Source organism: Panthera pardus, unplaced genomic scaffold, assembly GCF_024362965.1.
Source record: "Panthera pardus isolate Hobbes unplaced genomic scaffold, ASM2436296v1 HiC_scaffold_16, whole genome shotgun sequence".
NCBI lineage: Eukaryota > Metazoa > Chordata > Mammalia > Carnivora > Felidae > Panthera > Panthera pardus.
In genome coordinates this window covers 82,996,831-83,020,663 of record NW_026526721.1, presented here as the reverse complement: position 1 = coordinate 83,020,663, position 23,833 = coordinate 82,996,831, and the positions used below count along the sequence as shown (strand labels likewise).

The window sequence follows — 23,833 nt, the reverse complement described above, 5'->3', positions numbered from 1 at the left end:
GGCCTTGTTGGTCCTTTATAGCACCTAATAACACCAACCACACTGTTGGCACTCAGCAAAGATCTAGTGAAGAATGAGCTGCCATGGGAAGCTTTCTTCACTCACTCAACCCAGCCACAATGAGAGGTCCTTATTAATTTCAGGCACAGAGATATCCTTTCCCCACCCTGCATATCCTGCCATCCTCCTCTTCTAGTACATCAATTCTTGTTCTGTGTCATGAGCCCTCCATCAACTGCCTATAAAACATTTTGCAACCTGGGAAGGGCTCTGTTGCCTGGTTACCACTGTAAGACTTAGGAAGATGCATATTGTGAAAATAGGAATCATAAAAAACAAGGCTGGTTTCATTCTCTGGAACCTGAAATGGAACCTGGAAAGCAAGGTTCATGTCAAATTCCCCTTTTGGGCCTTCTTACCCATTGTCTCTGTTTTATGTGGAAAGAAAGACGGGTGGGGCTCTTTATGTTGAAAGCAAGAGGGGTGGATATGAGCAAATGCCAAGAAGAGAAAAGGGGAATAATTGGTCAGACAGCTATTCTTTCTCAAGAAACAAACAGCATTCTAGGAAACTAAAAAACTTCCTATTTGCCAGAAATTATATAAGGAATATAGAAGAGAAAAAAAGACATCAAGCCAAAAAAACAGTAGCCCCTTGTTTTGTCTTATCTTCTACCTCTAGGAGATAGGGGTTCTACCCCTCTATGCTTCTCTCTACACTGGTCCAGATAGCACTCAACATATGCTTCTCAGTGTGACTCAGAAAAGGCTACAAGTACAAGACAAAAACAACCCATTTTGGTTAGCATATGACTGCATCGGGGATTCAGTAAAATTCAACAGTGAGTTTTAACCAAATATAATGAGAATAGGTGGAGGCACTTCCACCTGTTGCCCACCTCCCTGCTCAACCCTTTCCTTTGCAGCTCCCCATGGAAGGAGAAGTTGCTGAACTGATGGGTGTCATTACTTTGGAATGCAACTGAGCCAAAGAGGGAGACCAGGTACAACTCCCTACAACCCAAGGAGGTTAAGGCAGGAGTGAGGACTGAGTTCCTCTCTCTCTGTCAGCAGCCTCCTTCTCACCCTATAGCAAATACTCTTTTTTTTTATTGAAATGAATTCTATCAGAACTGGAAATTCTACCGACAATACTCCTGACAGCCTACTATGTGCAGTGCAGGGCACACTGTGCTAGAGCTAGGGATAAAAAAAAAAAAAAAAAAAAAAAAAAAAAACAAAAGCATTGGCCCCTACTCTTGAGCTATTCACAGTCTAATGGGAAAGGCAGAAACAATTTCCATATATTACAGTGTTATATAAGAGCTAAGCTCAGGTGTCTATGGAAATTAAGAGTCTGTGAGAGCGAAACTGAAGTTGGGGAAGGATTCCTTGAAGAAATGAGGTCAGACTGAAGGCTGATGAATGTGTAGAAGTTAGATAGGCCAAGAAGGATGGGAAAGGTCTCAACAGAGAGAACCACATGAGCACAGCCCAGAGACACACACAGCATCCTTCCTTCAAAGCAACAAAACCCCAAATCCTTACGCATCTGCATAACACATACCATTTTCAGGGATCAAAGGAAGAAAGGAAAGGAATTAGTTACATATAATTTAAGCAATAAACTTTGAAGAAGTGCATTAAAAAATAAAATCCATAGCTCTCTCTGAGGAAATATGAATAGTAATATACAAAAACAAAAATAAATCTTTTAGAGTGGCTTTGGTTAAAGCAAACAACTCAACTTTCTAATCTCCACAGGTGGGATGAAATTGCAGGTGGCCTTTCAATGACAAAGCTGGTGTTGACCCCGAAATCACATGAGGCAGATGGAAGACAAGCTAAACAGCACACACATGGCCGTTGTGTAAATTCCTAACCTCAGAGCAATTTAAGTAAGAGATGACATCATAAGCCCTATAAACCCATGGAGGGAAGGGCCTTTCCTGGCTGGAGACTGGACACAGCACTATCAAAGAGTGGGGTTTGGGCCTCATTCCCAGCTCTATCTTTGTCTGTAAAATGGTTCATCATTATGAACTCTGTCCCACACTCCACCCCTTGGAAGCCTGGGTATTGACTGACTCAATTCGATAAAGGTGTAAGGCTCGGGCTAGAGAAACAGCAGATGCCCAAAAACATCTCTGTCATATTCTCAGCTACAAGCACAGTTTTTATTCTCAGCCTTTGTTTTCTTGCTCTGTGCCTTAGATTCTCTATCTGAATATGGAGAATTCCTTATTTAGGGAAGATAAACTAAATAACTCCTAACATGGCTTGACCTCCTTGAGCAATGGTCATGTGTCCCAGATGACAGGCCCTAGGAAGCTAGAATCACCTTATTCTAGTGCAATAAACCTGAAGGGGCAGATGCAGCATTAGCATGTTCAACCAATGTTTCATTCACTCAACAGTGTGTATTAAGTACCTCCTATGTGTGACTCATAGTCAAAACTGACATTGTTTTCTAGCCTCTTCCCCTATCACTTGTCTGTGAGGGATACATCAGAGAAACTGGCCACGCTACATACCAGCGTGGGCTGCACTCAGCAAAAATTCCATCTCAACCCAGCCCTGTCACATGGGAAATTCAGAATAAACTAGGTGACTGGGAAGCCAGCAAAACGCTGTGTTCAGCTCACCTGGGGATGCTAGTCAGGTAAGTCATGACATTCAGGAAGTCTTCCTCTGGGATGTGTTTGAACCCCACAAACTCTGGAAAAGTGATGATGGGGGCACCGTCTTTCCCTCGGCCTCCTGCAACAAAAATGCGTGGTCAAGATGTTAACAAAATGTTTTCATGTCACATCTCTGCAGGTAAGTGACTTTGATTAATGTCAGGTGGGGAGATACATACTGGCCTTCCCCTTTTCCATCTGTATTATTTCAGACTAGAAAGTGGGAAGGCTGACATGGAACTATTTTGAACAAGTCTCCTCTTCAGGCTTGCTCAAGTGATATTGTGAGAATTCAATTTTTAAATCCTCTGAAGACAGTTAGTGTATAAAAGATAGTACTAATTTAATCACTTCAGTACAAGTGGAACAGTAAGTAATGTCAATACAAATATATAATATTGTTCTTAATTTTTGTAGTCAATAAATATCAAAGTTAAAGCATGGTGGTCAAGTGAGTTTTGTTCTAAAGTCAGCCTGGTTCAAATCCTGCTCTGCCACTTAATTTCTATGTGACTTCATGCAAAGATAGTTCATCTAAATAGGATTTTCCATAAATATATATACGTATATAATAGGAATAATATTTTTACCTACTTCTAAAGGTATTGTGAGGATTAAGTGAGAACATACACGAAAAACACATTAGTAGAGTGCTTATTACATATAAGTGCTTAATAAATAGGGACCATTATATGGTTATTATTATTACAAGGAGGCAATATTATATTTATTATTATTACAAGGAGGCAATAACCACCTGCCCTTCAATAACTTACCAACAGGGGTATAAAACATCACTGTAAGAATAAAAATGTAAAATTAATATTTAAATATTTAATCCAGGGGCACCTGGGTGGCTTAGACGGTTAAGCTTCCGACTTCAGCTCAGGTCATGATCTCGCTGTTTGTAAGTTCAAGCCCCTCATTGGGTTCTGTGCTGACAGCTCAGAGCCTGGAGCCTGCTTTGGATTCTGTATCTCCCTCTCTCTCTGCCCCTCCCCCACTCATGCTCCACCTCTCTCTCAAAACTGGATAAACATTTTTAAAAAGTTTTTATATATTTAATCCATTGGAGCAGAGGCCACTAGATTGAATTAAATGGATTATATTTCCTCATCTCCTTGCAGCTAGATGCAGCTACATGACTGAGTTCTAGCCCTGTGGTTCTCAAATTGTGTCCCAGGTACCCAGGGAACCACGGTGAACTTGTAAGAACATCATTAATACTTTAAATGTTTGAGGGAAACAGCAATAGTTGGCATATATCAGATGACATGCATGCTACTAGCTTGAGGTAGTTCACAATTTCAACATTAAATTGCACTACATTCTTTTGAAAGTCACTGCATCCTTGTGAAGTTGGGGTTTTGGTGACTGCTGAGATAAAAAGCAAGCGCCGTATGAAAATTAATATAGAACAGGAAACAAAGGTGGTGATGTCCAGTCTCATTCCGAGATTCAAGATTATTGTAGTTACCTAAGAATGAAATGTAAACATTACTTTTTCTTTCAATTTACATGTATTATTTTTTCAAACAGCTATCAAACTGTTAGGACATACAGACTTACTAAGTCATTTTAACTGTTAGGTATTGCTTTTGGCCAAGAAAGGCTGTGAAAATACTAAGATAGACTGAGATATATATCTGAGACTGAAAAACTAAGCACCAAGAACTGAGTAAATTGGGGAATCTATGCCCTCCCTGACAGGATAGGAGCTGAATTGCTGAGAGCACTTCCAGGTTATGTCTATGGAGGGAAACCACTTTAAGAAAAATAACGGCTCCCAAGAGAAGCCAACTACAAATGACTGCATGTATTTCACATATGTAATGAAAGAGGTAGGGCAGGGTGTGGTTTAATGACAATTGTGTGATTAATAAGGGTGTGGGATCAATGAAGAAATTACATAAGAGGGCAACTCAGAGAAGCAAATGCAGGTCATGTCTTGTCAATGATGCTATCCTAAGGAAGGAGGGACCTGGCCTACCATCATGAGAATCTAGGCCAGTCTACCAGATGACAGTACCATTAAGGTTATCCAATCCACTCTGCTGCTCTGAGTCCATACCTGATAAGTATCTTCTGATTATACTCTGACTTTCCATGTAAATTTCTTCCAAGGCAAAAAATGTGCTGTCAAGCACATCATGAAAAAATTTTCATCATGAAAAGATTAAATCAGTCTTGTAGTTTTCTATAACAGTCTCTTCTAGGTATTGTTCACGTAGGGTTAGGCTCTCAGAGACCAATCGCAATGGAATGAAACTGTGTGAGACTTGTCTGATGACTAGACATTCTTCTCCAGGAAGTAGCTCCTTAATAATTCTACACGTTTATTTTAAATTTTAAAAAAAAGTTAACTGCATATTAAATGTTTGTCAAACTTTGACTTGGAGATTAAGATGCCTCATTATGCTGACTGAAAACAACTTAAATCAGAAAATGTCAGCTTTCACCTCATATTTTTCCTCTTTGCAGTCATACAGCCATAGGAAGTCTTAGATGAATGCAAATTAAGAGAATTTACATCTCCAGTAAGGCTAAATTTAAATGCATTATAACACTGTACTAATTGCATAGCCAATATTTGCCAAGAAAATGGCTAAAACATTTCAAGGAATCAAAACACCCTAAAAATATTCATTAAGGCATGATTATACTATTTAATGATTGTCTTTTACTGTTGATTATAAAATAAAGCTCTTCACACCTAAATGGAGAAAGATAGGTGGAGTGTTCTTGTATCTTGGTTTATACCAATACTGAACACCAGAGAGGCCCAAGGTTGACTGGGGACACCACCTGCGGTTGAACATTAAACGTGACAGACAGAAGCACCAAGGAAACAAAGCTAAGCCTCCAGACACCCATTGACCACCCACATCAAGGCATTTGGTGCCACCTTGTGAGAAAATGTGGAAATGCAAAAGGATGAAAGCGTACCAAAGAAGCCCTATTCAAGGAAAATAAAGAACACCAAATTACTTGGAAGTAAAATGGTGACTTAAATAAAATAAATTTCAGTACTCCTGGTATAATTTTTACCTGTTCTCTAAGTGGAAGAGGAATAGGTTTACTGCAGAAAACAGTAGTGAGTACTTGAGAGACATAAAATTGTTCCTATGAGGGCCTGAGTGTTGGCTGGCATGGAGACTTTCCTACTATAGAGGAGAATTTGGAATGCTAGCAAATCCTATAGAAGATGGTGAAGACCAACAATGAAAGAGAGAGTGAGGCAGTTAATGCTATTTGCCTTCCAATATCCATTTTCCTTTTCTCTCCCTGCCAAAAAAAAAAAAAAAAAAAAAGATTTCAGCTGGGAAAATGGCAATACCACTTCCTGGGAGGCACTTTAGAAAACTCAGGGCCTGGGATACCAAATCATCTGTCCTACATAATATTGTCCCACATGCTGTGTGATTTCTGAATATCTTAATAGAAACTCTATGTAAGTGAAAAATCCATTTATAGTGATATTTATAGTGATCAGATCCTATAAACCCAGTTTTATACATAATAATAGAGGGTTTTTTAATATTTTTCCATTTTATTGAGACATAATTGACACAATATAACAATGTATTAGTTTAAGGTATACATATAATGATTTGACATATGTATACATTATAAAATGGTGACCACAATAAGTTTAGCTAATACCCATCACCTCACAAATCACCTTACAATTTTTTTTTCTTCAGATCTATTCTCTTGGCATTTTTCAAATACACTATACAGTATTGTTAACTATATAGTCACCATGCTGTACATTACGTCCCCAGAACTTAGTTATCTTATAACTGAAAGTGTGTACTTTTGACCACTTTCCTCCATTTTCCTCACCCCCACCCCACTTCTGGCAGCCACCAATTTTTTTCTGTTTCTGTGAGTTCATTTTTTTAAGATTCCACCTACAAGTAACATCATAAAGTATTTGCCTTTCCTTATCTGACTTATTTCACTTAGCATAATGCCCTCAAGGTCCACCCGTGTTGTCACAAATAAGAAGTTATTTTTATATGGTTTTAATATATACTAAATTTTTCAAGAATGCAACTACCCTACACATTCAAGGAAGTTAATACTTACTTTGTTCAGAATGTGTCAACTTTGTTCAAAACTGTATCAACCATTATTTACCCTTTCAGAAAACCGTTACAGTAAGGCTACTCAGTGTGTCTGATCACCTATACCACACCCCAGAATTTACAGCTATCACATTCATGGTAACCAAGCACCTGACTACTTTATTATTTTTTTCTAGTATAGCTAGAAATACATATTGAAATACATATTATTTTACTATGTTTATTTTCCTTTTATTTCTCCTTTATTGCTCTCCTTTACATTTTCTTTTTTCTTTTTTTTTTTCTGTATATACATAAACAGGGGGTAGCTATTCACCCTCTGTGAGCACACAACTAAACTATACTGCTAGCTTCCCATGCTATTAAATGTATCTATGTAAGCGATCCAGGTTCAAGTCAATGGCGTATGGTGCGTGCTGTTGTTGAGCCGAGGCTTTTAAGAAGCAGTATGCTCTCTTTTCCCTGTCTGCTTTCTGGATACAAATCATAAGACAACCATAAAATGGATAATAGTAATAATAAGCCACAAAGTGAAAGGCATCTTCATGATGAAGATGGAGAGAAATCATCTGCTGACCATGAACATACATGTTGAACTGCTCCAAGAGAAATAACTAAATTTCTATTGTGTTTGTTTGAACTACTATGCACCTTGGAGTCTATTTAGTATAGCTGTTCAGTCCACCCTAACTAACACAGGTCATGGTATCCACAAATTTCAACTCAGGATAGTGGGGGCAATACAAATCATTTGTTATAAAAAGAAGGATTTGGACCAACATGATTGAGAACTGCTCAATACAATAGCCACTAGACATATGTTGTCGTTGAGCACTTGAAATATGACCAGCCCAAATTGAGATGAACTGTAAGCGTTGAAATACAAACTAGATTTCCAAGACTTAGTACAAAAAAATGTAAAGCATCTCAAAAATAATTTTGAATATTGATGACATGTTGGAATAATATTTTAGATATATTGGGTTAAATAAAAATACTATTAGAATTAATTTCCTTTTTGCTTTTTTCATATGGCTACTAGAAATTTTAAAAACACATATGTGAGTCACATTATATTTCTATTAAAAAATACTGCCTCCTGCACCTTCTTGCACTGGTTCTCATTTCCTTGATGCCAAGTTACTAACTCTATCTCTGATTTAGATATAAGTTTGACTCTGATCAGTTTCTTAATGTGACATTCTCCATTGTTTCAGTGAGAATTTCCCACTTGCCCCTGGGAGCTCCACCTCTACCAACCCTAGGCTCCACTGGTGGACTCCATAAGCCTAAGAGTATTTTATGCCTTCATTATTGATTATTTCTAAAATATGGTATGTGAGAGAGGAAACTTCAGACAATGATTCCAAGGGGGGACATAACCATTAAAATAAAAAGAAAACGGTAATTTCTTTTAATTAGATTCCTTTTAATCCCAAGTATTACAGTAGAGATTGATGAATGACCAATTTATAACCAACCCCCTCTCCCCAACCACCTTCCACTGTAGCCATTTAAAAGCTAATGTTTGCCTTTTCTGACTTCCTTGCTGGTAGAAATGGCTACATGACACAATTCCAGGATGAGACATAATCAGAAGTCTACCAAGAGCTTCTGGGAAAGTTTCTGTTCTCCTGGCAAAAGGGACAGAAGAAGCCAGCATTGCTCCTTTTCCTTCTTCCTGCTTTGGACACAGACTTGATGTGTGGAGCTACAGCAGCCATTTTGATATTAAGACTAAAAACAAGAGAAACATCAAGAGAACCACAAAGATGCACCCTTAATGTTATTGAGCCACTGGCCCAATGCCAGGAATTTCTACTTTTGGGCCTCTGTTATGTGGCTTAGAAAACAAACAAACAAGTCCTATAGGCTAGGTTCTCTTATAGCCAGATACCACATGACACACTTTCCTTAAAAGAACCCACTTTACCAATGAGAAGCCTGAGGTTCACAGCAACAATCTAATTGTGTTGGAATATGAACACAGAATTATCTGAGTCCAAAGCCTAGAGTGTTTCCACCACATTAACCTGCTTATATTCTCTTGTTTCCTAGCTAAGCCCTAAATTTAGAAATATCCCAAGTTCACTGGGAACATGCCAGTTGTCTTTCAAGTCAAGAGCCAGCAGAGGCCCAGCCCTGGTCACTATCCAATTCCTGCTGGTGGCCCCTGTTCACAGACCTCACCGTCCAAAGGCTTCAAACCATCTGGCCACAAATCTGGGTCATCCATGGTGCAGTGAGTCCCTGCTCTCCCACCAGCCATGGGAGCACACTCACAGAGCACGGCAGGCCAGGCAACTGGGGCCTCACTGAAGAAAAAGCTCCATCCTGTCCTTCCCAGCATTCCTGCTTGATGGGGCCCCAGCTCTTTCCAGAGCTCAGTGGAATCTGCACAAAGTCTGCAGCTGGGACATCCTCACCCTGCTTGCCTGAATCAGGAGAACTGCTGTGACCCTGAACAGAGGCCACAGCTCGGTCACCACAGGGCTGAGAAAAGACCTGAGTGCAGAGATTTCTGTTTTACAGCTACACAGGTACCCACAACGGCCTCATTGCTGACATTGGCTGCCACTGGCAGGTAACGATGAAAAGCAGGCCTAGTAATTCCAAGAAAGTGCTGACTCAGAGAACTTGATATTCTTGGCTACTGATATCCTTCCAGACTTGCAATACTGCAAATCCTACCACAGCTAATCCATGCTTCTCTCTCATAGGATGGGGAAACTCGAGGCAACAACATGACAAAAGAAGCTAGAAAATGAAAGATTGTCGTTGCCACAAAGTGACTTTCCTAAAGCAGAGGTGTCCTCTTGGTCCAATGTGCGTGTTTATAGTTCAATGTTCTACACTAAAGAGTGACAATTAGGGGTGTCTGGGTGGCTCAGTCGGTTAAGCATCCGACTTCAATTCAGGTCATGATCTCACGGTTCATGAGTTTGAGCCCCATGTCGGGCTCTGTGCTGGCAGCTTAGAGCCTGGAACCTGCTTCAGATTCTGTGTCTCCTCTCTCTGCCCCTTCTCCGCTCATGCTCTGTCTCTCTCTCAAAAATAAATAAACATTTAAAAAAATTTTTTTTAAAAAGAGTGACAATTATCTCTATTACTGACTTCGTTGTGGCATCATACACCACTTCAACTGTGAGCATAGCTTTGGTTCCTTATACAAACTATATCATACTGAAAACTATTCTTTGTAATATAATCCTAAAATAAACATTTCTATGGGATTAAAATATACCAGGAAAAATACTCATACAGTTGGCAGTTGCAATGCTAATAAGCCTTTTTCATACACTACGTCTTTAATCCTCCAAGTTATGATGATCCCACCCATTCGTTATACAAGTGAGGAAAGTAAGGCTTAGGAATTAAGTTGCCAAAGAGATGCAGCTGGTCAAAGCAGAACCTAAATCCGTATCTAGGGCTGTCTGGTACCCATTTATGTTTTCCTATGTCGTCCTAAGAAATAAGAATAGAGAGAAGCGCTTCAGTAACACTCAAAGGAGGTGACTTTGGAGCACTAAATGCACACATTAATTGGTCAGCTGGGGCATTAGGGTTTTGGCATAAGGCTACAGAAATCCACTTCACCTCACGCCTTCATCCATTCCAGACCTGGATGCCCATTAGCGTTGCAGCCTTCTGTGCCATAAGACCACAGCAGCAGTTGCCAAAAACCCAGAGGGCAGTTCCCACCCTGCCTTTTGTTTTTCAGAGTGCTAGGCTCACTGTGAGAAGCTAGGAGGCTGCACCTTCAGGAGGCTGGTTAGGCACTCCCGCCAGGGCCAACACTGGGCTGCCTACGGCAGCGATGGAGGAGCAGGACTCACAGGACACACCAGGAGGACTCGGATAATTCTGAACTGAGCACTTATTATATCACAGTCTCTGTTCTAAGTGATACAGGTAGAAATAAAAAAAATGAGGACTCTGCTTATGGAGCTTTCAGTAACTATATGAGCAGTGATCAATGTGGAGGAAAGACCAGAGAATTCCCCAGAATGTCTGGATTGTGTAAGATGTCCCCACCCAGGATGTGACTCATGGATGGGAGAGGTATCCCAATAACGGAGACTGCATTTCCCTCAAACTCGGTAGGATAAAGATTTTGGAGCAGATTAAATATGATTTAGAGAAAGGAAAGAAATGCGACTTTTTTTTTTACATCCCATGTTGTAGAGTTAAATTCATACCAACTACGTACTCTCCGAAATGGAACTAAGGTGGCTTTGTCGCTTTTTTTCAGAACAGATGTAAAGATGAGGAAAGTGACTTGCCATCTATTCCTCTGTGACATGTGCTAAGGACAACTAATTTCATGCCATGCTTCCAAGACAGGTCTAAATATAATTCAGGGTTTGGTATGTACCTCCAGTTTCAGTAATGAAAGTCATGTCACCATTAGCTAAGTGAATAAGAAAGAAGAGTGTTCTGGTAATGACAGCTTCTCAGGGTTGTGCCTAGGCTCAGAAAATTTCTAGCCTCTTCTGAACATTAGCCTCTCTTTACTCCCAAATGTTCAATGGAAATCAATGCATTAAAATTAGGTCCATAAGAGCTAAGAATAAAAGACAAATTTCTCAAAGAACAAATAACCTCACCAGTGCTCATGAACCCTCAAAACCAAACTCTCTAAAGGTTGGATCTTGGAAAAATATCCAAGAAGAATGTTGGGAAAATGTCATGATGGCAGCTGATAACAATAGCCATTTCTTTTTCCTTCCTCAAAATCTTTTTGGCTCTGTTCTTTACAACCTCAAAGAAATGTACTCCCTTAGGAAAGATTAAATGACACCCAACAGCAACAGGAATGATATCTCTGAGATCTACCCTCCTCCAGATGGACATTTCTCAGTTCATTCTAGGTCTGAGAGAGGCTTAAGACTTGGGTGTACTATTCATTAAGGTTCATTAAGATTTGCGTGTACTGGGCCCTCCCGACAAGACCCCTGCCCCCACAACAAAATCTAAAATACAAATTAATTTGCCCCTTACCTGAGAGAATGGCAAACTGTCTGTGAAGTTGTTCAATTATATCCACTGCCACCAAAGGCCTGATTTCCTGTTGCATGATTTCATCTGCACAAATGAAATATAAATTAGGTTAAATCCTTGTAAATTACAAAGAGAATTTTAAAAGGAAGAAATGGAAGCTTCACTACTCAGGAAATCTGGGACTTATCAAAATATGTTTATACGCACACTATTCTCTTGCACACTTGATTCCTGAGATGCAGAAATGGATCTGGGTTTTGTGTGGTTTGAAGCTTATACCCATGAGCACAGAAGCACACTTCTAGAGCCTCTCCCAAGGTTTTAGGAGGGACCAGTGCAAGGAAGGGGCCCTGAAGTTTAAGCTTAGGTAGCTTCACAATATACCTGCTAGGATGGTCTCATTATCAAGGCAGGTACTCAGGTATCTGCCTACTCCTTTAGGTCTGAGGACATTTTAAATACAAACAACATAAACCATCAGAGTTCATCTCAAGCTGGGTCATAAAATCAATCTGAGATTTATGAAGGTTCTTTGCTTTTGTTTCCTTCCCTCCCTAATTCCTTCCTTTTTGCCTCCCTCCTTAGTTACCTCCATGCCTTTTTATTTTTTCCCCTTCCAGAATACTTCAAGGGGACTCTTCCCACTGCCAAGCATGTTTAAGGAAGCACTTCCCCATTTTGCTAATTAAAGATGCTCCGTACTGAATAAAGAGGTACATATTTTCAAGGAAAAAATTCAAATCGTTCAAGCACAAACATACAAATGTCCTCTAACCCTAAGAGTGATCTATAGGCCCTATGATTTGTATTCTATCCATTCGGGAAAAAGAGATTAGAGAAGGGAGAAGACTGAATGGAAATCCTTCACCTGGGCTGAAAAGAGAAAGGCATTTTCAACTCTCACTGCCTAAGATATTATTATCCTCATTTAACTGTTTCCCAGGGAATCTCAAAAAATGAACTGGTTATTGTTTCTACAGCATTTAAACATCAAGTTAGATTAAGGCATGAGTCAAACAGTCTTGTACATTGATGCTAAATAGGAATCTCCCATTGATTCAGCCTGGAGTTGGGGTAACGTTTTGATATTTCAATGTTGACCAATCAGAAGGTTATATTAGGGAAGCTCCTCCCAGAGCCTTGGTTTCCACTTCTCAGCTTTTGTGTGAAGGTTCAAGGAGATGACACTTATGGGATGTACATAGTAGATGCTCAGCAAATGCTAGTTATATCCCTTGATCTGGAAAGGCCTTTCCCATATATGCTTTCTGAAAGTCTTGTTAGTCTGGGGGCAAGTGCCAACTTAAATGCCAAGACCCTTTTCAATGAATTCTATCACTCTCTCTGGAGGAAAGCAGGTAAACCCAGGCCAGAGCTCCTTTATCCCTCTTTCGTCTTTCCACCCTGATTGCACTAAAAATTCACTAATTTCCTGTTTCACTGTTAATTTTGGTGGATGCAATAATGGTACTGTAGTTCTACTTGGCAAAAAGGGAGGGCCTTCTCTGTTTTATACATGAACTAAAGTATTTAACAATAACATAAGCCTAAGATCTGATTAAAAATGCTCAGGCACCACCCCCTACCAAAAATGTATGGGGCAAGAGGAGGGGGAGATGAAACCAGACTGACAAATGTGGATAATTGTTGAAGTTGGTTGATGGGTCCATGAGAGTTCATTGTATAATTCTTGTGCATATGTTTCAAATTGTTCATAACAAAATGTAAGTTACAAATGGACACCAACATAGAAAATTTAAGCAGAAATAGGAGTTACATAATGGAAGAGTTTTTCAGAATATAATCTCCCAGTGGTCTGGGAAAGTGGCATATTCAAAAATAGAGCTGGGTTATTATTTTTTCATGCCTGAGGGAGCATATTTAAGAGATAATGACCCCAAAGAAAAACCAAGATTATAAAATATATCGTTATTGTACCTCAATATTTGAGGTGTGCTTTTGACATTTTAAGGAGGTAAGAGCTGAAAATGGACAACAGAAGTGAGTTAAGCCAACCATCCCCCAACCCATCTCATTTTTTAAGTGAAGAAATGGAGACCCAGAGAGATTCTGACCCTACCTGTGTCATCTAATTTAAGCATGGAGGTGGGGTCAGCCTGGGATCACCTGACTCTAAGAGGGCAAATCTCAGCCTTCTGTGATAGGATTCCCAGACCCTTGGTCTTCCAGAGCATTGTCTTTGACCACCACTGACAGGATAACTAATGTCTCTCGTGGGAATCTGTAGAGGTCTGCGTAGCCTTTCAACAGAGACCATTCCCACCTGAGGTTACCAAATGAACAGGACTAAAATTTAGAATTTGTTTTTCAAGCATAGAAATGAGCTGGTTTGCCTTTGCTGAAAGAGCTTGGCCCCCAGCCAGGGAGAGATAGGGTTATCCTTGAAGATTTCCCAGCAAAGGAGGTTCATGACCCCATCTGGCTGGCTGCAACAGATCATGTGAGTTTCTCAGACTCAGGGCTGACCCAGAGTATGGAGATGACCTCAGACACACCCAGCTTTTAGTGATGCCTGACATCTATGGGCCTGTTGGAATAGGGGCAAGATTGGTTCAGCCCCAAAAGAGACATAAAAAACCAGGCCTGCTGCTGGAGGGCCTTGCTCTCCACTGCTCCATAGATGGGGTTGGGAAGCTCTTTAGTCTAAAGGAACACCTTCCTCTGCAGTGGGAAAGGACCCAGACAGCCCTTCCCCCACATGGGAAGGGCTGTTTCTGCCAACTTCTAGCTAGGCTGCCAGAGCAAGAACACTCTGAGTCTCAGTGTCCTCTGTTGTGAAATGGCTTTTCCTTCTCTAGAAATAGTTGAGCCTGAGTAGTGATAACCCACCGAAGTGGTGGTCCCTGATGCACTTTGCCTGGCCCCTTGGTCCTGCGTGGAGGCTTCCTGTTTGCTGCTTGCTATTTTTGATGTACATGGATTAGGCAGAAGCTTATCTCTTTCAACCCTCATAAGGCAAGGGGAGGTGATCATTCAACATCAACACAATTTCTATCCTGCACAAAGTTACAAATAGATCAGGGAAAAACTTGTCCCTTTTCTATCCCTGATAAGTATACAGGCATGAGATTGTATGCTACCCAGGACCCACAGTTCCAGAGATGCAGAAGGCATCAAAGTTGCACAAACAGCCTCCTAGGTGGTGGAATAACAGCCTAGTACATCCCATGGAAACTCAGCTTAGGAAGGCAGTAAGCAACACCCCTGTGTCGTCCACTGCCCAGTCAGAGAGCAATGCAGGCTCTGGGGCAGGACCATTCCTACTGATTGCACCCATCCTCACGGCAGAGGGCAGGGAACTGCTGATAACGGCTTTATGCAGTCTGAGTTTGCAACTGATCAGGAATAAAGGGAGTAAAACCCTCAGCCTCCCACTCCGGCTGTTCTGAAAGTTCAGTCACACTGGGATTTAAAAGTATGGTCTGAAGAGAAAAAGAACCAAATTGCTAAATAAGTAAGTTAGGGGAACAAAGTGTGGTCTGGACCGAAGAGGGAAGGCAGCCCCAATTTTGACGGACCTTGCCACATTTCTACTTTGCCAAGAGAATCTGGTGAACAGAAAAAAATGGAAGAGTCTGCCACTTAGGTGGACTAGGAATGGGTCCAGGATCCCCAGTCTCAGTCTCTATGCAGCACACACTTCTCTGCTAGTAACACTAATGAACACCAGCTGTGAGCTGGCCCTGACAATGCACCTCACAGATTAACTCATTTAATCGGTCGGATAATGACAGTAAAGGAATGCACGTTTTCACTAAAATGAACCTCCTCCCACCCACCCCGCCCTCTCACCCCCACAACTAGACCAGACTTGACTGCCAGGAAAACACTTGTAGACCAACAGCTCTAAGAAATCAGTTGCCAGGCTGGTAGGAAGGGCCATCCCACGGGGTCACGCATTTCACTTCTCTTATTGGCCAGGTCAGAAATAACACAAACGCATTTTCCTTCTTTTACTGGGCCCTGTATGAGAGCAATGGTTAGCCCAAATCATAAGACTTAGTATTGAAGTCTTGTCCATAAATTAGCAATGAATAAAAGGCATGTGAAAAGCAGAGGGAAGATTTTTTTAAAGGAGAAATCTAGAATTTTAATAGCAAGAACACTGAAAAATGTCCAATTTCCTACCAGTCAAATAATGCAGTTAAAACAATAATGGAATACCTCATTCATCCATAAAATAACTGAGACTCTAACACCCAGTCCTGGGGTTTTGTTGGAAAACTAATACATGTACATGACCTTGGAGTGTGAAGCTGGTAGATCCCTTTTAGAAAGTGGTTTCACAATATTTTATCCAGTGATTATTGTGTAGTTACATACAAACCCTTTATATGCAGCATCTCATTTAATCCTCAAAACAATGCTAAGGGTGATATTGAACTAGATTTGCTCATCCAAGGTCAATCAAGGTCATCCAAGCTCATCCAAGGTCAAGCAGAGCCAGAATTTGAACCCATCTCATTCTGAACTCCAAAGCCCAACATCTTAACCATTGCAATACAGAGTTTCAATACACAGTCATTAAAATCTTCAAAATCTTTTATTCATTCATCTAATATCTGGAAATTTAGGCCAAGGAAATAGTAAAATGAAAATGTTATACATAAAAAAGGTAGACTGGAAATACTATTTATAAGAGTAAAGAGATGAAAGCATTCATTATATAATTATGAAGACCATCTCCACAGAAAAAGATTTAAAATATAATATCAAGGACATAAAAACTATATGTGAGGTGAGACTGCAGACAAGTTAAAAAAAGAAGAAGAAAGTATGTGGTGTATTTGTGCACATGTGTGTGAGCATATGAGAAAAGAATACTTGAAATAGTTGTGTTAGAGTAACGGAATCATATTGTTCTTACCCACTTAGCTTACATACAGAAAAATATGTTCTGGTAGCCTTTATTTTTTATGCTAATAGGACTTTATTGAAGTACAATTTACATGCAGCACAACGCACAGATCCCCAGTGTACAGTTTCATGTATTCTGATAAATATATACACTCACGTAACCATCAAACAGATCAAGATATGGAACATTTCCATCACCCCAAAAGCTTCCTTGTGACCCCTGCCCCAGACCCCACACTGTTGGGAGCTCCACATTCCACAGCCCTCCCTCTCATAAATACATGTGTTAAAGACCACATGGGTGGCTCTGTCACTCGTGATCCAGTGCTCGGGGCTGGCAGGGCAGCCCCACACATCTACTCTTTTAACACTACTGGAGACCCAGGGAAATACTTCGCCACATCTCTTGATCTATATCCTTAAAAGAAAGGACGTCTGCATCCAATGCTATGACGGTTTGTGGGTTGTGCCACTGCTCGTATCAGGGACAGACACTGCTTCAGAGCGCTGGGAGGACTGGAGCAGCGGAAGTGCTTAGGTAAGAGAAAAGACAAATTAATGAACATGTCAAATCCTCCCTCTCACATGGTGTGAATGTTGTAGATTCTTATATAATGAAATATCTGCCCAGTCCTACCAATCATCAACCTTCTTTCTCCCTTCTTTTTTAATTTTTTTTGACGTTTTTATTTATTTTTGAGAGACAGAGCATAAGTGGGGGAGGAGCAGAGAGAGAGGGAGACACAGAATCTGAAGCAGGCTCCAGGCTCTGAGCTGTCAGCACGGAGCCCCCACGCAGGGTTGGAACTCACGAACTGTGAGATCATGACCTGAGCCGAAGTTGGGTGCTTAACTGACTGAGCCACCCAGGGGCCCCCAACCCTCTTTCTTCTTTCTATTTCATGATGCAAATACATATATTCAAAATGTGAATTCCTTGAATCCAATTACAACATTTTACTTAGATCACTTTTTTAAAGAGTTCTTTTTATTATTTATTTGTTTGTTTGTTTGTTTTTACTGTTTTTTTAATTTTATTTTTTGAGAGACAGAGACAGAGTGCTAGTTGGGGAGGGGCAGAGAGAGAGGGATACACAGAATCTGAAGCAGGCTCCAGGCTCTGAGCTATCAGCGCACAGAGCCCTACATGGGGCTCAAACCTACAAACTGTGAGATCATGACCTGAGCTGAGGTCAGATGCTTAACTAAGCCACCCAGACGCCCCTAGATCACTTTTTTTTTTTAATTTTTTAACTTATTTTGAGAGAGAGTGGGGGGGGAGGGGCAGAAAGAGAGGGAGACACAGAATCTGAAGCAGGCTCCAGGCTCTGAGCTACCAGCGCAGAGCCCAAAGTGGGGCTCAAACTCACAAGTGTGAGATCATGACCTGAGCCAAAGTCGGACGCTCAGCTGACTGACCCACCCAGGCGCCCCCTACTTAGATCACATTTTAGATCACTGCTGTCAACAGAGCTCAAATTATGTGAAAATCTCAATTATAACAACAGTGCTTTTCCTAACATAAAGGCAAGAAAAAATATATATTTTATGGATTAATTAGTGATTTACAGATTACAGATATCTTCATTACCCATCCAAATTTCATAGGGCCATCAACACAACACTCAGACCCACAATAATTCAATTTTTTTCATCTTTGCTATTTTCTGAATTTTACTCATATAAAAACCACAGCTTTCTACACATTTTAATCTTGTTCTTATGAGAGTATGTTTATAAGGTAGGTGGGAAAATAAAACATGTTTTATTTAACTGTGGCATGTGGGCCTCCTTTTGTACTCTTGTCCCAGTCTCTGTCGGCAATGCCTGTTTAAAACTACTTTGAAAACTGGTAAGATATTACTAAGCATAGCATTTCTGTTTTTTAATATTTATCCAAATCCCTTTTCTCCTTTTTCTTTCCCTCACAAAATTGATACATTTTTTTAAAGCTCCTTAATTTCTGCTGACATTTCACATCGTACCCTTGTAGGAGACAAGCACTGCAGAGATGGAAGTTTCTATGTGACGAGTTTCCTTAGCAACAAGAGCTGGAGATGTCATTTCCCCGTAGCCCTTCATAACTAGAGGAGAGGTGAACCAGGCTCTGCTGCCTGGGGTATTCTGAATAAAAAGCAATCAAGGCCCTGGAGGAAATTCAGAAAATCTGTGAAAATACTTAATCCCTCCTTTTCCCATAAGGCTCTCCTGTTTCACCACTGGGTTTCAAGTACCCCCACCTGCATTTTAATCAATACCCCACCCCCAGCCATGCTTCTCAAATTATAATCAATATATAAATCACATGGGCTTTAAAACGCAGATTCTGATTTAGTAGGCCTAGAGCCAAGCATTTCTAACAAGTTCTCCTGATGCTGCTGATTCAACAGAGAAGCAAGCACAACACTGATTCCAAGGCTTTAGACTATGCTTGCTTGGTCCTTTCCTGATGCTTTTGAAAATGCAGGTCAGGAGAAAAAAAAAAGGATTTATTTGGGTTGTTCGCTGTCTGCTTCTCTTATCATTCAATAAAAATAATCATCGCTATGTGTTGAAAGTGTTCTTGAAACTGAGGCCCAGATGGTGTAAATTTTCCCTTCTGTGCTGACTGTGAGGTCTGTACCCTGGGAAAGAAGCCAACCCTGGTTTGAGAACCTGCTTAGTTCTCCTTCCAGCACACCTCAAGCCCTGCCCCATTGCCCAGGATGGGCTCCTTCAGGCCTATACCCTCTTGTTCTTGACCCGCTCCTATCCCTGGATTCAGGGAAGTTTACTGTCTGGAAGCAGTGTCTTGGGCAAAACAATACAATATGGTACAATAGGAGGTGAGAAGACCTGATATGAGTAATAATCATTTAACATAGCATTCTTCCAAACGTTTCTCCACTTTCCTTCTAAAGCTCCTAGACAAAAAAAAATATCTTAATACAAAGAAATAAAAATGGTAGGATTTGAGAAATTTTAGCAATATGATGGATAAACAATTTAATTTTTGTTTAAGAAAAACTTCTGGAACCTCTGGCAAAATTTCCTTCCTTCCTCTCTCGATTCATTCATTCATTCATTCATTCATTCAGGTGTGGAAGCAGAATTAAAAGAACTGGACTTGCATCCCAGCTCTGACACTACCCAGTCCCTCCATCTTCAGGGTCTCCCTCTGTAAAATGGGAATGAATAAAAATTGGAGGGCTGTTGTGAGGATTAATACTACCATTTATTGAACACTTGACTACTGGGCACGTTGCTACATGTTTCACATACATTTTCTAACTTAACTAATTAAAATCACATGTGAAAACAGTTTGTGTATAAGAGATTCAATAGATGCTAATTAAATTTATCATTCGGTCCTCTGAGCTATATGATCCCAAGGATGCCACAATAGGTTTCTCACAAACACCCATGTTATTGCCATGCATTGGTGGTTTGCTTTGAATTTCTGCTCATGAACTCCCCTTGTTGACCTTCCTCTTTCACTATGAAATAAGTCTGATAGAATTTGTTTTGAGTTCAGAAGGACTCAGGAGCAAAACAGAGATTAGAATTAGGTCAAAATATAAATAAATATGTAGAATATGATAAAAGTGGCATTTCACATGAGGACAGGGAGAGATTATTGAACATGTAGTGTCAGGTCAATCTACTAGCCACCAAAAGACATCAAGTTTAGTGACTAAGAGCATCACCTCTGGTACCACAATGCCTAAGTTCAAATCTTGGCTCTGCCATTTACAGTCGATTAATCTTTTTTTTATTTTTTTTTTTAACGTTTATTTATTTTTGAGACATAGAGAAACAGAGCATGAACGGGGGAGGGTCAGAGAGAGGGAGACACAGAATCTGAAACAGGCTCCAGGCTCTGAGCTGTCAGCACAGAGCCCGACGCGGGGCTTGAACTCACAGACCGCAAGATCATGACCTGAGCCGAAGTCAGCCGCTTAACCGACTGAGCCACCCAGGCGCCCCTACAGTCGATTAATCTTAAGCAAGTTGCTGGACTTCCCTGTGCCTTAATTTCTTGGTCTGAAAATGGGGAAAGTTATAATACATCCACCTGATATAACTGTTGTAAGAACGTAGTTAATATAGCTAGAGAGCTTTAAAAAATTCCTGGTATATGGTAAGTGCTATGTAAGGTTATTTTCTTATTGTCAAAATGTTTAAGTGTATCCATATTTCACTTCTTGCCAAAAGAATAAACTCCAGTCACATTAAATAATGAAACTATAAACTCCAATATGAAGCCCACCCAAATTAAATAATTAAACCATAAAAATACTAGAAGAAAATATAGGAGGGTATTTTTACAATAATGGAATTAGAACAGCTTACCAAAGTATGACAGAAATACCAATAAGAAAAGACTGATAAAGTTAATTTAAAAACTACTTTGGCAGGGCAAACACACCTTGAACAAACTCAAAAAAATAGCAACAAATTGGAAAATTCACAGCACATGTGGTAATAAAAGGCTTATCTTCCTAGAACATAAAGAGCAACAGTGGGCTGACTGGTGCCCCCCTCCCAAGAGATATGGCCATGTCCTAATCCCAGTACCTGTGAACATTACCTTATGTGGAAAAGGGGTCTTTGCAGATGTGATTAACTTAAGGCTCTTGAGGAAGAGCCCATTTTCAATTATCCGGGTGGGCCCAGAATGCAATCATATACATTCTTATAAGAGAGGGAAACAGAGGAGAAGACCAGGTAAAGATGAAAAATGAGATTGGAATCCAGCAGTCACAAGCCAAGACAGGCCTGGAGCCACCAGAGCCTGAAAGAGACAAGAAAATAAAATTTCCCTATAGCCCCTAGAAAGCTACACCTTAATTTTGGACTTCTGGTCTCTAGAACTATGAGATAATAAATTTCTGCTGTTTTAGGCATTAAATCTGTGCTTACTTGTTATAGCAGCCACATGAAACAAGCGCAAACTAAAAACAGATAATTCATGGAATAAATACAGCCAATGAATTGATGTAAGACTGCAGTAATGGTCAGAAAGGCCAGTTAGACACTCCCAAAACTTACATTAAGATACTCAAATTTTCATTGCTATCTTGAATCACAGACAGAATAAAATAATTGACAGCTAAAGCATATAGGCAAGTATTTCACAACCTTTTACAGTGGGGATACAAAAAGAAAAGCAACAATGCGTATGTAATGCTGTGAGTTTAGAATCTAGAAATTCTTCATAATCTTCTTTCAAGTCACTTCTTCTCCTCACTGCTAACAAAACCGTAAAGCCCTTATGACTCAACCTTAATAAAAACTCAGGGCAATAATTTACACTTGAATTCAAGCCCTGTGGGACTTGTGTGCATGCACAGGCAAGTACCTATGTGTTTTAAGAATGGAAAGCAAAATCTGATTAACAAGTTGTTCGTTCTTAAGTAGCAAATACATAGTACCCCTTGCCTTTCATAACACAGTATATGTATTATATCCTATATAAGTGTATAGTATATAGTATAAGCATGAATTCAGAAAGTATCCTGCAACAATGATGATCTCTATTCAGTAATTCCCCTCTCTTGAAGAAATAGGTTCCAAATATAAGTAAAGAGTAATGAGGGAGACAAAGACAGTTGTTTAATCACTTTTCCTAGCCTGTGATCCAAGGGGAATGAATGTATTATAAACATTTTCACGGCCAGAAAAAAAAAGGGGGGGTGTAACTATAAAAAAAAAAAAAAAAAAAAAAAAAAAAAGCCCATCCATAAAAGAAGCAGTCTTAGAAACAAGTAGTTGCTTCAGCTCTTAGAGAATGTCTTACTGGCTTCCAAATACATGTAAGGCATACTTATACTTAGAAATGCTGTTCCTTCTCACCCAGCCCACTGAAGGGAAGTGTTTTTTTTCTTTTTTCTACTCTTAAACCACCAGTCTGTTATTAGTTCATATGTTTTCAGTGAAATCTTAGCATTTCGGATTTAATATTTTTTTTTCAGACACTTTTCTTCAGTACCATGAGTTTCATTACCTGGATTCATATTTTCATTTTACAAAAGCAACATATGTTTGCTATTTTTCAAAGTAAAAAATACGGCTCCTCGCAGCCGCCCGGAGCGGGCGGTGCCACCCCCTCCCCCGCCAGCGGCTGCCCGGCCCTCCTCCCCCTCGGATGTGGCTGGGGCTTGAGGAGTCAGGGCTGGGGACGCCGCAGACCCGGGACCCGGAGCAGCTCGGAGGCGGTGAATAATAGCCCTTCAAGTCTGCAAAAAAAAAAAAAAAAAAAGGCCTCCAGTAAAACCACAATGCAAAAAAGGGGAATGAAACAGAAGGGAAAGAGTAAAAAAGTAGAAGAGGCAGAGCCTGAAGAATCTGTGGTGGAAAAGTACAGACCTGTAATGAATGGGAAGGCGGGGCATTTCCTCCAGTGGAAGGGATTTACAGATACTGACAATACTTGGGAACCTGAAGAAAATTTAGATTGTCCAGAGTTACTTGAAGCATTTCTTTTCTGTTGTTGTTTATTTTTGAGAGAGACAGAGAATGAGTGGGGGAGGGGCAGAGAGAGACACACAATGCGAAGCAGGCTCCAGGCTACCAGCTATCAGCGCAGAGCCTGATGCAGGGCTCAAACCCACGAACCCAGAGATCATGACCTGAGCCAAAGTCTGACACTCAACCGACTGAGCCACCCTGGCGCCCCTGAAGCATTTCTTAATTCTCGAAAAGCTGGTAAAGAAAAAGATGGCACAAAAAGAAAATCTTTATCTGACAGTGAATCTGATGATAGCAAGTCAAAGAAGAAAAGAGATGGTGCTGAGAAACCCAGAGCCTTTACCAGAGGTCTTGATCCTGAAAGAATAATTGGTGCCACAGACAGCAGTGCAGAATTAATGTTCCTCATGAAACGGAAAGATTTAGATGACGCCCTCTCGGTGCTGGCAAAAGAGGCAAATATGAAGTGTCCTCAAATTGTAACTGCTTTTTATGAAGAGAAACTAACTTGGCATTCTTACCCAGAAGATGAAGCTCGGTAATTGTTTTCATTGCTTCATATATATATATATATATATATATATATATATATATATACATACACACACACACACACACATACATATACATGTATATATAATCTGAAATAAAATATTATATATATTTATATATAAATATATAAAATAAATAAAATAAATATAAATATAATCTGAAATAAAATAAAAAATACAA

General features: G+C 40.1%; 2 protein-coding genes across 3 annotated transcripts in view; one reads left to right on the top strand and one right to left on the bottom strand.

Moving 5' to 3' along the window:
* The window catches only part of MCF2L2 (MCF.2 cell line derived transforming sequence-like 2), a 261,195-nt gene that overhangs the window by 213,030 nt on the left and 24,332 nt on the right, over positions 1-23,833 (bottom strand). For both annotated transcript variants that reach the window (XM_053903603.1, XM_019463281.2), the window contains exons 2-3: positions 11,774-11,857; positions 2,646-2,760 (exon numbers count right to left, since the gene is read on the bottom strand). In XM_053903603.1, the coding sequence (XP_053759578.1) occupies positions 2,646-2,760; positions 11,774-11,857 (199 nt within the window). The remainder of the gene's footprint in view (positions 1-2,645; positions 2,761-11,773; positions 11,858-23,833) is intronic.
* On the top strand, positions 22,624-23,656 carry LOC128777295 (chromobox protein homolog 3-like). The gene is made up of 2 exons (XM_053903675.1): positions 22,624-23,119; positions 23,315-23,656. The coding sequence occupies exons 1-2, from the start codon at positions 22,624-22,626 to the stop codon at positions 23,641-23,643; spliced, it is 825 nt and encodes a 274-aa protein (XP_053759650.1). The 3' UTR covers positions 23,644-23,656.

What these genes read in the sequence shown, in the direction of transcription:
- LOC128777295 (XM_053903675.1), top strand. Translation starts at nt 22,624, where the DNA reads ATGAGTTTCATTACCTGGATTCATATTTTCATTTTACAAAAGCAACAT. An exon ending in ACTTGAAGCATTTCTTTTCT is followed by an intron (nt 23,120 to 23,314) that starts GTTGTTGTTTAT and finishes GCGCCCCTGAAG; the next exon opens with CATTTCTTAATTCTCGAAAA.